General features: G+C 41.2%; 1 protein-coding gene across 1 annotated transcript in view; it reads right to left on the bottom strand.

Moving 5' to 3' along the window:
* Positions 1-3693: 3693 nt before the first annotated feature.
* LOC112565694 (innexin unc-9-like) overlaps positions 3694-13908 on the bottom strand; it is a 42429-nt gene continuing 32214 nt past the window's right edge. The window contains 1 exon segment of the mRNA XM_025241343.1: positions 3694-13906. Coding sequence (XP_025097128.1) covers positions 13392-13906 — 515 coding nt within the window. The 3' untranslated portion in view covers positions 3694-13391.

Genomic DNA, 13908 nt, shown 5'->3' with positions numbered 1-13908 from the left:
ATTATTATTATTATTATTATTATTAAGCAATTGACATCCCTTTTTTAAAATCTACAGCAAAAAATTCAGAGGTGACAGTTAATGCAATAAGTACAAAATTGCTATGTTGTTGTATGTGCGGACTAGTGGGGATGGGCAGAGTGGGGTCAAGAGGCTGTAGTGACCTCCAGCTCCACACAAAACCGAAACAACAACCCCTGGAAGACAGTTCGTGATGTCTTCGTCTTTTAGCTTGATCACAGTAATTGTAGTTTCAACCACTTGATTTACTTCCTCGGAATTTCTAACCACGCCCTCTCCATCCCCTCTGTTTCAAGCTTAGACTCACTGCATACCTGTAGCATTTGTAAGTAAATACTTGATACTCTTACCTTAAACTTACATTTAAAGAACGTGATTGATAACGATCATGTGAGAAGTTCAGTATTCTTTAAATAAATAATTCTGTTTTTTAAAATATCATTTTTGCTGATCTTTGCCAGGTAAGATTCATCAATAATATTGTTTGTCTCGCAGGTAACGGCTGGTTGACGTCAGGATGATGTCACGTGACCTGGAACCTTTTGCAGTGGCGAGGACATGGTCGAAGTCGCTCTGTTAAAGACTTGAGCTCGCTCCCTGTGCCGTCTGCTCGTAAAGGAAATCGGATCAGCGAAGACATGCTGGGTTTTAGTGATGATAAAGGTCGGAAAACACATTCATCTGGGTGCTCTAGCCCCACAGACATGCTACAGAAAATTGTTACCAGAGTCTGCCTTGTGCACGGAGAGAAAGAAAGAGAAATTCGATTTATTACTTTTTACTAACCTACTCTTTTATAACAATTCTTTTTTTTTTATTTTTCTCTTCTTACTTTTCTCTTCCTTCTTTCTAACTTCAACTTAACTTCTATCTACGTGGGTTTTTTTTACTCTCCATCATCGGAGGGGTAGGGAGGGTGGGAGAGCGGGGTGATGATCAGCTGTCACGATTAATGTAAAGACTGGCCGACCTCTTCTACCTACACAAGATCACATTTCCTGAAGTTGATGTCTACATAATCAATATTAAATTTCCTCTAGTTGCTGCCAAGTTCACGTTGGTGAGTCCATGGTTAGTAACAAGAAATGAAATGTTTAGATATGTCGTCAGTTTGATCTCAGTATAGAACAGACATTTAATTTTCCACGGGAAAAAGTTCTACAAGGACTGAAGGACTGGAGCATCTTGCAATTTCTATAAGGATAAAAATAAAGACCCCGAATATATTTAATATAAGTTACATCAGATAAATTATTTTTCAAAGAAGCATGATTGTTGTACTCAAACGTATGTGTGTCTCTGTGTGTACGAGCTCATGAAATCGTGGACGAACGGCCGGGTATGTGGATGGTAGGGTGCTCATATATGTATGGAAACCTTGCTTTATCTGTCATAGAACATGTTCCATACAATACAGTAATAATCCAGAAGACAGCACTTGTCGAAACCAGTCTTTATTCACATACATGATGATTTAATTTAGAATATAGCAAATATGCACACACGAGAACTCTTAACCTCCATCTGAAACAAGTAACATCGTGAAGTTCATGACATGTTCACGTCAACATGGTGATACAATTTACCTAAGACACTCGAGAACAGCAGAGGTTTATTTGAATTGTGGTCAAACATAATTCATCTACAGATTGAAACAAAGAGTAATAATATAAATATCTACAAGTTAACACCCGCTACTATAACTGCAGTGATACTCATCACACTAAACGATATTGTAAGGGAAAGGGAAAATTCTAGGATGGAAACAGCAAAAAACAACTGAAGAGAACAATGATGTGAACAAAAGCTATTTATAGTCAAGATGTAAGACATGCCACAGCAAAATGGGGAAAAACACAAGCGCACGAACGGACCATACCACGCACGCACTGACAAAGTCGTTCACGTTATATATACACACACACACGTACACACACACACACGTACACACACACACACTCACTCACGCATGCACGCACACACAACAAAGTAACGAGCGCATCAACGGCATTTTTATAACGGTTTGGCCGCAAGCGTCCAATCCTATCACAGGTTGTCTTCCCTTGGCATTTCGCTGAAGTGTCTCTTGTCCCAGAACGGTTCGATCCGTAAAACCCGACAAACAACAGTTCCTTGTCGTCCTCACACCCCTCCCAGCCCCTCCCAGAAATGTACACAGCCTTGTCATCTGTTGTATTGCATCACCTCGACATGAAGGTTATCGTACTTGATGTAAGAGCTCTGAGAACATTGGTCGACCCACAACACAAGCTTCCAGTAAGATTTTGAATGAGTTTGCAAGTACTTAAATTTTCTTTTGCAGCATCTCAGCAAGGAAAACCCAGACTGGTCACTCCAGTCAAACGGTAGCTTTTGATGTTTTTCTTGCTCAAAGATGCTTTTCCTCCCTAAATCACATTTTTTTTCACCTAAACGAGTAATTGCTATACCTTTGCATAGAAAACAGATTGAATAAATAACTTCTGAACTTTTCTACAGAAACAGACATGAACAATAAATAACGAACTTCTGACATGTCAACAGTGCAAACAACTGCGCCTCTCCGAGGCTAACTTCAGTCAGGCAAGGACAGGGAAGTAAGGGAAATAACTCAGTAAATATAAAGCAGCGTTTGAAAACAGTTCCTCTGTGGATAACTCAGAGGAGAGCAGTGAGAAATGTGAACAAATCAACTGCAGTGGTAAACACTAAGCCCATCCTCCGCTTTCCTCCCATATTCATCCAATATGTGAAGATGATTGTTGAGGTTGTCGACAATGAAAGAACGTGTCCCGTGTCTTAACAACGAGGGAAACTGAAAGAAATCTTTCAGTCGCAACAGCACTAAAAAAAAAAAAAAAAATAAAAATAAATAAAAACCCTCGAAGCTTGTCGTCAAAGATGTGAGTCAGAACAAAATGTTATTCATCTGCCAACATCATGGAGGTATTTTTGTTTTCAAACTAACGGTGCAAGTCTACTCTGCATAGCTGATTGGCCAGCTGCTAGAACATCTTAGGACACAATAAATAACATTCTCTTCAGACTATATACACGCATGTATATATTTGTATATATATACATAGATATATACATACATATACATAAGTATACATTTCTTGAAAGGTGTTTAAGAAAGGATATGTGCCTTGTAGAGAAAAGCTCAAAAGGATAATCAGTACACACCAGAAATCAACGGATGTTACTTAAGGAACATTTCTGTGAGCTTGAGACAACAAAAACAAAATCACATTTACACCATCTGTGCAGTTCATAGATACAGTCAAAATTGAAAGTTTGTTAGAGAAAAGATGAATTTAAGGCTTTAAGCTAAAGAAAAGTAACCAAACAACAAATACTTTGACCTTTTACTCAACATTGACCTCGATACGAAAAGCTTTTGACACCACCAATCATATTTCCTGATATAAATATTATTATTTAGCAATGTATTAGACATCTTAACCTCAACATTGAATATATTTCAGGATCCTGAACTAGCATTTGTTGCTGCTGAGAGATATTTTGAAGAATATTCAAAGATAAAGACAAATTACTCATCTTGTAACATTTCATATCAACAATTTTTTTCCGTTAGTCAACATGCATATCAAGTTCAAAAACAGACAAAAGAGCGAGTTGAAGACATTTTTCATTTTGATGAGGTTTATAATCTTAACAGAACACACTTTAGAAGATGTTTTACTGATATTTAAACTTTGTCTTCTGGCAATTTTGACCTAAATATTTAACAATGAAAACTAAACTTAATCACAAAATAGTAACTGCATGATCCATGTGATTGGATTCCTTAATACATTATTTAATCCTAAATAGTTCTAAGCACATCACTAGTGTAAAAAATCCAGACAACAAGCAACATTCCATTTAAGGTTCGCTACTACATTTTCTCATAAAAAAATCGTGATTACATTTTCCACCTTGTACCTGTAAGTAGGTCACATCACTCCAGATACCAGTCATTATTTAATAAGAACACGAGTCCTAATTATTATTGTCTGATCATGGATGAATGAATCAGAGCAAAAGGGCATCCACCAATTTCGTTTTGACATCATCATCGCCATCAAGATAAAATAAAACACAAAGCAATTGTCATCCATCTTTGCTCAAGACATATAAAGAGTAAGAATAGCATCTTCGTATAAAGGAGAGTATAGAGTACCTGACTCGACCATGCTTCTGTTGACATAACAGTGTATATATATATCTATTCCATGTGCGTTTATATGAACACGGCTAGTCCGTTATATGATATGGTGAAGAAACCGAGCTGAAGTATTTTATATGTTGTTTTGAGATTTGTGCTCAAAGAAATGGTATCAAAAGGAACAGTCTTTAAAATAAATAAAATAAAATTTTAGGTGAGAGAGAAAAATATTCACGCATACCGAGACATCGAGATCATGTGAACAGGCATACTCTCTCTTTCTTTCTCTCTCTCTCTCACACACACACAGACGTACGCACTGACATGCAAACAAGCGTGAGGACATAAATACTAGGAGAATGTTGAAGGAAGAAGGACTCAAGAGACATCGTGCAATCCAAGCGTTTCATTTAGTGACGAGTTACACCTGTACTCGCAGAACACAACTGTTTTATTCAACTGTTCGCAGCTGTTCAAACTGTTGAAAGTGCGCCCCCTAGCACACTACAGTCTGTGAGGGTAACGGCTCTTTGGAGACAGTGCCGGAGCTTTTGATCTGCCAGGCACTCCACTTCTTGTGAATATGCACTCACATCTCCAGGAACATTTGACATTACACGCACTCACATCTCCTAAAAACCATTTGACATCACATGCATCTAACTTCTCCATCCCCATCCCTTCCATCATACGCTTTCCCTCCCTTTACCCTTGCGCTTCGGGAGTATTGAAGATTGAATACAATCCATACTTTTGGCCGTATTTATGACATATCACCATCTTTCATTTCTAGTCTAAACAGGATGAATGCTAAGAACAGCCAACTGCACATCTGTAAGAAATTTGTAAAATTATTTGTACCGTCGTCATACACAATGAACGAACTTTGCTTTTGAGTACAAACGGAATCACAGACGAAGTAAGATGTTGATTAGGAGTGGGGGGACCTGCAAACCTGTGTGTCGATGATAATGCACTGTCGTGACAACCTGAGGCATGCGTTTCATGCAGCAACACACCCTCCGGGTTTGCTACCCTGCAGTGCAGTGTTCCTCGTCAACACGCTCGGCCTCCCAGATGCTGAGGGAGCGAAAGATGTGAAGACTATTGACCTTTTGACCTTTTGACCTTATTGACCAGCCACGTGGGGCGTCCTGGCACAGGTTGGCGTGCGCCCTGCATAGATGTGCAGAGACAATGGGAACACGAAGGCACTTGAGATTGTTCTCTAAACGACTGGCCTCATCGCCCAGGAACATTGGCAGTGTATGCAGACACAAACAAGCAATGGTCTCGACTGTTGCTCACGGTAGAGTTCAAAAGACTACCTGTAAGTGTTTGTCTAATTAGGCCGTTGTACCATTAAGAATATTATTAACTGTCTGGTGCTTAACATAGACGACTGTAGAAAAAAAAATTAGGAGAGCTCGTCTGTGTACATGCTACTACATTGTCGAATAAAACATTTCATCTCTAGCGGAAATAAATATCTAAGTCATTTTACAATTATTCTCATACGAATTCAATACTTGTTAAAGGATAACTGGAAAAAAATAATTACTGAGATCAATACCAGAAACGCGTTCCTTTCCTCAAAAGTAAATTGCACATTTCCGTTGCTAAATAATTATGTACTGCATACACCTGCAAATTGCACATTGATATTGTAAAAGCTTAGAACTGTATTGCACACAGAGTGGTATTGCACTGAGAGTTTCTTCCCTTAGTTTACACGTCACAAACTTGTTCAGGACATCACAAATTAACGGCCGCTGAAGACGAGGTCGTGAACTTCCACCAATAAAAAGATAAGCATACAACTAAGTACAAGACCAATGTACCTATGTTACAAACGCAAACAGCAAGAGGACGGGCTCTACATACAGAGATGTCAAATGAAAACTACTCACACCTAATAATAGTGCGAGTCAATGTTTAATTTACAGCAGAGTTTGCGAGTTACATTCATAAAGTTTCGGCAAGCTGAAGCGGATTTCAGTAGTAACTAAATCAACAGATACCCCTTGTATGTTGAAGATGTTTTACTTCAGATACAATAGTATTGAACATGTCAACTGAACATCTCTTGTCTCCGAGGTCCAACACTTCGCGTGCAGGTGTGTGAGTGAGAGGTTTCGTGGATGTGCTGGTGCCTGTCCTCGTGTGTCCATGCTAGGTTATTGTGGAACAGTTTATAACTAAAGAGGTGTTAGAACTTTCTGGTTCGTGCGTGCGTGCTCGATGGAGACCTTAAAACACACACACAGAGACGCACCTGTAACAACAAGTACACAGTCACCGCCATACGGAACGTATGAGAGAGAGAGTCGACCCTGCTGTAGCTAAAGCCGATAATTCGCGAAGGGAATCTTTTTTCCTAGCAAGGTCTTCGCGAGGAGAAGAGAGTTTGTTGATAATCAAGGGGTCTGGATGTTGCGTGGGCAACGGTAGCGCACATGCTTCGCCTTTTGGCACATATGGTTTTGCACAACCGCAAGACAAACTACTGGAATCCCGCCAACAGACAGGCCCCGGGCCTGTGACGTCAGCGCAGGCTCAAAATGTGCAGAAAGGCAGGTGAACTAGCACAGACAAGAAGAAAAAGATAAAACTGTGCATGTTTTACTGGTTACAGTAAAATCTCAGCACGGTTTCCTGAAGCATTAACGATGGCGCTAGTCTCAGAGATGCTGGCTTGCAAGAACATAATGGACATGAAACCCGTCCGTCCACGTCTCTGCCTTCTTCCCCCGCAATCCCCCGCAATCCCCCTTTCCCCACTGAACCTAACGATCGACGGCTGTGTTTTATCACAGGCATACAGTACTTTCTTAACGGAACTCGTCGGAAACCATTTGCAGTCTTTACACATTCTTTGCGGCTGTGCATGTAATCACAAATTGAGGAGCCCAATGCCCTCGAAGTAGTCCTATGCATCTAAATCACTCCATTATGTGTGCTTTTAAAAAGTGTCCAGCCATGCTTAGCGATAATTAATGTGACTCTTGAAAAGAGTTTTTAACAACACTACTCGGACCATTATTGAATATTCAATCCCAAGTCTTTAGAAAAAATGACAGTTTCTTACAATGCCTGGCTCAGGCTAATTACTACTAAGGCACTGCTGAATTTCAAAGCAGTCACCTAATTCTGATTATAATATTAATTTATAATATCTGCGGATACAGAAAAACACACTGCTCTTCTCTTAGCTGATCATGTAGTGAAGTCATGGCTTGCAGCATCCCTATGTTTATAGTTTTTAGGAATGAACATTGTCACATGTCTCGCATTACGATATTATGATTCATAATCTACATTACTTTCTCCATGGATCTTTCAGTTTGACAAGTCTGTACGACCTTAGTTAATGCTATAATATTTTCTTGTATATGAGACAAAGTGAACTCATTGTCCAACAGTTGACTATAAACAAAAGAATATTTGATCTTAGGTACCAAAGATATGGATTTGATAAGATCAAAAGAGTGTGAATGGGAGGCCACAGATGCTGACAGGACGATGCTTCCGAGAAAAACAATGAGAAAGAATGCAAGTATAAGAAACTTTCAGAATGCTATTGTTGTTCAGGACTGAACGGGACACAAAGCCTAACCACCGGATCCTCTCTCCCGAACACAAACTCTCTCTCTCTCTCACACACACTCACAATAAAGGAGGGTGCGTTGAAAGTCTTTGTGATACACAAGCAGCACATGGCTATATAAAGACCCCTGAAAGCACGCAGCTCAAGCAATGATCAGCTACCACCTAGAGACAAAAGAAAGAGGAAGAACTACACGATCTTGGAACAAAGGAAGACAGGAGGATCCTTGTGAACCGTGAGAAAGCACACACCTAGTGGAACATCCGTGACGCTCGTGCGAGACTGCGTGCGCAGGCCCGACAGTTGTGTCTGTCGATGGTAATGCCATTAGTTTAGCCTGCTCGCTCCCTACCCCGCATTCTCAACCCCTACCCTACCCTGCTTGTGCTCGGATCCCTCCTCGGCATCTCCTACCCACCCAGCGTCTGATGCAGTAGCGAAGGGGAGCTAACACAGCGTACGGGTAGAGGTCAGGGGCAAACAACCCCTTGAAGGGGCCGTCATTGCATCGCAACCTAGCGAATTGTAAAATTCGCCATCGACACTAAGCAACAGCAAGGGCGAATAAAAATACGGTTGTTTAGGAATTGAAAGGATAAAAGATATTCGTACTTTTCGAATCCACATGTCTAGGGAAAGGAGGGGGAATAGTGTGGGGAGGGAAGTGAACCAAAGTCTACAAAAGTTGTAGGTATCATAGCCACTTGCTAATTTCTTGCAGGAAATATTATAATATTCTTGATGTGAAGGTGCTGCTGCTGAGTAGTCGTGCGGGCTACGAAAGTTTTCGACTTGTCTTTCAACTTTCGCAAAAGTGATACGACAAGAAAGGCCAAGCTTCAAGCTGTTTCTACTCTTAGACTCTCTTGCCTAAGCCCCGGATGTAAAAATAGAAAGCTGAAAATAGACTGGGTGAGACTAACGGATTGTTCTCACAGGCCTGCGTTTTCAGCAGCTGTTGGTAGAAGTCGTACTGGCCTGAATGCATGCCTGAAGGAACCAGACGCCTCAAGATGGAGAGATAGAGAGTGGGATAAGAGGTTGATAATAAAATGAATTATCAAGTACTTATGATGACGATAATCTAACTGTCATGATTGTTGATTACAACCAGCTACACATGCAAGTTACTAAGTCTCAACTTCATGTAAGTAAAACCATCCATTCCATACAACACATGCACATCACCCCCACAACCAATAACAACAATCTTTACATATTGCTTGCATACTTGGGATAAGTGGAATTGTCGTTTGATAAATAACAAAAACATTCCATAAGTTACAGGTGAAAATAGTTACAGAAGGAACATAACAAATCGGCATCACTTTGCACACCGATTGAATTCTTACAAACGCTTTACAATGATAATGCCAGTCGTCCCTTGGCTTCATCTCGGGGTGCTCGTCAGTACATCTTCAAGAAACTGTCAGCCACCCATTCGTTCATCTATCCGTACAACAAGAACACTTCCAACTACACACTTTCTCATTCATTTCATCGGGAAAGCCCTCACTCATCCTTCACACTCTCGTTTTGCTTTTGACTGGTATCGATGTTGTCCAGAAGGCACAATACAGGTGAGTTCTGGCATGAATGTACATGATGACTTAGCATGTTGCATTATCTTTGTAAGAGCTGAGGACTGGCATTACTTCATCAGTCGTTACACATTACATATTACACAAACTAAGCATGTTACACTAGAAGGGCGTATAGTTTCTGAGAGGTTTTGGCTGCAACATGGGTTCTCATGAAAATCTTCACTGAGCGGGGCACTGGAATATTTAAATTTTTTAAACTTGTTTAATTACTATAAGTCAGAAGGAAATGCTAACAGTAACAACATAACAGATGTTGATAAATTGCAATACTATGAATACTCTCGCGTCTCGGTTTAAAAAAATACAAAACTTGGTCACTTTTTGGTAAGTGTAGGGCATTTTACACAAAGAAAACTACATTTTTAGAAGAAGACATTTACAAAAAATGAAAAGGACGCGATTCTAGTGAATGCAAAAACCAATGTGATCACATTTGAGAGTTCAAATAAAGCTCGCTTTACTCCCTTTGTCAGCTGAGTTGTACAAAATAAAGAACCTTAACTCTAAACACGTTTGGGTCTGAACACAGCGGCCTGGAAGACGTGTTTGCAAATGATGGTTGAATGATTTCTGTTCAGTATACAAAAATAGCTCTGAGTTCTCAAATGAAGCCATGTCAAACACGTTTTCGAGAAATGCTGGGCAAAACAACACAGAAATGTGTTTAAAGCAGCTGTCTGCACACACTTCACACACTCACAACACACACACATGAGATACTGGAGGACGCGCACACATGGAAATACCTCATATAAAAATGACAGATTCACACAGCCCTGACCTTTTCCGAACTTTCCGGAGCAAAATGATAGTTCATCTGAGGGTCGACTGTGTTCACGCCTTGCTGAACTATCGACAAGATATCCTAGTTTGACAACGCCTCTTTAATGGACCAAGTCTGGCCACGTGGCAGGTTACTTGGTAGTGAAAGTCAAAGTAATTTCCTGTCACGTGGTGTTAGGTGCCTCTAGTCTCGTTCTGAGCATCAACGAAATGCGAAATGTGATCGTTTCACTGCCTTTAGCGGAGAAATAAAGTGGAGTTATGCGTGCTTCCATTTTATTTACAAACCAGGACGAAGGCTGACTGACCATCGTATTCAAATCAACAACAGGAGGGAGACAGTGTCACAGAGTGTGAAGGGTTACCACTGGACATTAACGCTCTTTCAATCTCTAAGTTATGTATATATTATGGGATTGTGGATCCAGTCTGGATTTTAGAAGATGTAATGAGAAGATGTGTGAGGGAAGTTAAATAAAAGAGCCATTTGTGTGGAGGGAGAAACCTACAAAACATCGGCGATGAAATCATTTCAAAGAAATTCTAGCAATCCAATTCCTGCTAGTTTTTTTTCCAGAAAAGGATGACAGAGAAAGCTTCCTACTGCGATACACTTTCATCACAGATCGCACTAAGATATGAGCAAAAATTAGCTAAAGATACCCAAGTGCTTCTTCCTTCTTTTCGCTCAGAGAAAACGGTTGTCTTTCGAGGAATGACTGAAAAAAAAAGTACAGAGACATAAGAAAGTGAGTAAAAAGCCATGAAGATATTAAAATTAATGGAGTTAATTAAGTGGACGGGTAGTAAGGGATAGGGGTGTGGAGTGATAGCCTCATAAACTAAACCAATCTAAGTGTCTAATTCCGGTTAGAAATGACTAGAAGTTAGCCACAGGGGAAATAAAAGAAAGAAACGAAAACCCCTAAGCTTTATTCTCGAACAATCCTGAAGATGGAAGCCATTTAACAGAAATTTCGCAGATGGGTTCCTTCCTGTTATGCGGGTGTTGGGATCTGAATTCTACCCCATTAAACTTCGCAAGAAAGAGTTAGAAGCTTTCTGATCGTTGAAGTAATACCAGACAGTGAAACATCCGGTGTACACGATGGGTAGTCTGCATTCAAAAAGCGCATGCCTACTTCTTGTTCCTCTCTTTCTTGTCCTTTTCTCCATACTTTCATTTTACATTTAAAAAAAATGACCAATCTAGTCTCTGAATTTGTAATGAGGCTTTTCTGTCTGCGTTAACAAGAAAATTTCTAGTAAAGAATGATGTATAAAGAACACCTTAAGGTTCATATTCGAAATATTAAATGTTTAGTATAGTTCTGTTTGTCTTGTAATGACTCTTCACAGATGAGCAGACGTGGGCTCTAAACAGTGTGAAGGGAAAGAGTTTATTTGTTTGTGGGCTGTACATAGCCTAGGGTATGAATCTCTATGTGAGATGCAGAGAGAATAAAAGAGAAACAACCCCTTCCTCAATCCACCACCCGAGATTTCATAAACAGCCGTCAAACCACTTTTTCACCTAACTGTGAAATAGAGATAATAGAGCAAAAAAAAAAAAAAAAAAAAAAAAAAAAGAAAGTTCACTCTCAACATTTCTGGGTATTCTCTAAGGTACAGGGATCCGAACACATGGTCACTGTAGGTTTGTTTTCATTCTTCTTCCTTTCCTCTTTCTCCCTCCACGACTGAAGACCCTGCCTTGAAATGAAATGACACGCAATCGTGCAAATATAATTCTTCTAGTGCATCCTTCTACATACGGGTGATTGCTCAGTCCAACCGGAAGTAAAGAGTGGGAGGTTGAGAAGCCAGCTCATCGCCGATGACCACAGTCGCAAAGACTTTGCCGACAAGAGTCCGATGAACTGCAGCAAGACAAGGTAAGGATGGGAGAGCAAACAGGATCTCAGCAAAGGCGATTAGTTAAATAAATTTTTTTTAGAAAACCGTGTTTCATCACAGCCACGCAGCCATTGTGCTCACAGCAATCACAACATGGTAGACGCACTGTCGTTTTTCCATGGTAACCGACATAGAGAAGAAATAATAATTAAAAAAAACTGTCATAGTCACACAATTTTAGGGCAATCGCAATGGCAGTGGCACTAGTACTGATGGCGAGCAGACATGATGATGCTTGTGTGGGCGAACAAAAAAAAAAAAAAACAAAGAGGACGCAGTGATGCTGGAATTTCATCTGCAGAGTTACCGGAGAGAATGTTCACAACTACGATTTGGTCTAAAGTTCATAAAGTTCTGAACACCTAAGCTCTGCCAGACGTGTACAAACTGAACTGTAACAGAAGACGCGTGCATACGGGTATTTGCTAAACATGCGGGAGGAAAAAAAATGCGTAAACACAACCTAACAGGGCAAACCGACCATACACTGCGTGTATACAACTTCATGAGTGATTGCAGTAGCCATCCAAGTCTCAGTTTTTTAACTAATAATAATAATTATTATTATAATGGTGATGCTTGACAGAGAGCCAGGGGAAGCAAATGGATCTAGCCGGAATGTTTTGTTAAGAGATCGGAAGGCGATCGTGTAAAAAAAAAATTTGAAAGAAGTTTTCGCTTATCTAAATGTCGGGAGGGAACACCCACAGGCAGCCGTCCTTACTCTAGCATGGCTTCCACGAATCCCTGCTGGCAGTTGGCGAATAGCAACATATGGAGGCAGATCACAACGCTGGAGGCAGAATATCTCATGACACCATCAGGCTGTTGCACTCGATACTATTCCACGTGGAAGTCTACCATTGGCTGCTGCCGGTCATGCGACGTCGATGCTTTGTCGCATAAGAGCACCATTGATATACACAGCCGTGATTCTCACTTCACCCAGGAGATGGCGTGGTGGTGGAGGAGAATGATGATGGGGGACCAAGGGGTGGAGGGGGTGTATGGAGGAGGAACACGTTTGAATGGTGTATACCCCGTGACTCTACAAAACTGTTTATGACTGTGGATAAAATTTGCATAATCCGTTACGCGGAGCATGCATCACCTGACTGCAAGCGTCGAGTGAATGCGCTCATAACACTTAGCGCACGATGTCTTGTTTGTCGAGAGAACAGCACACCAACCCACCCACCCACACCCACCCATACACACACACGCAACATAACAATTTGTAACATGTGGGAGGATTAAAAAAAAATCACCACCACCACCCAACTCTCTGTTATACATCCTCTCCTTCTGACTCGTGCCCATTGGTGGGCAGGGTCGTGTTACGGATCTGTATGGACTTTTTGCTTCTGTACATGTCCCACAGGCCGGACACTATCTCCGCCACCACGATGTCACTGGAGTTCTTGCCTATAAGCCGCAGGGTGAACACGCCGTCGTGTCGCAGGTACTCCATGGTGAAGCGGGTGGCCAGCTTCTTGTCCGGGCCAGTGCCCAGGCGGTCCATGATCTTGAGGAACTTGCGCACATAGTGGACCCGCGAGGTGGGAAAGACCATGTGCCAGAGCCAGGAGGTGAAACTGTAGCAGGTCAGCATGGAGACGAAGACGAGCCAGAACCAGAGGAAGATGTAAATCTTCTCGTTGAACAGGTTGATGGGCAGGACGCACTGAACGGTGTAGCGGTGGTTGTTGGTCATCTGACGGATCTCGAAGTCACACATGGTGACGCGCGGAAAGCGGCGCGAGGCCGTCCACTCGGTGCCGGTGACGAGGTCCTCCAGCACCTGA

This window comes from Pomacea canaliculata, linkage group LG1 (assembly GCF_003073045.1).
Source record: "Pomacea canaliculata isolate SZHN2017 linkage group LG1, ASM307304v1, whole genome shotgun sequence".
In the NCBI taxonomy this organism is placed as follows: domain Eukaryota; kingdom Metazoa; phylum Mollusca; class Gastropoda; order Architaenioglossa; family Ampullariidae; genus Pomacea; species Pomacea canaliculata.
This window is presented reverse-complemented; position numbering and strand designations above follow the sequence as displayed.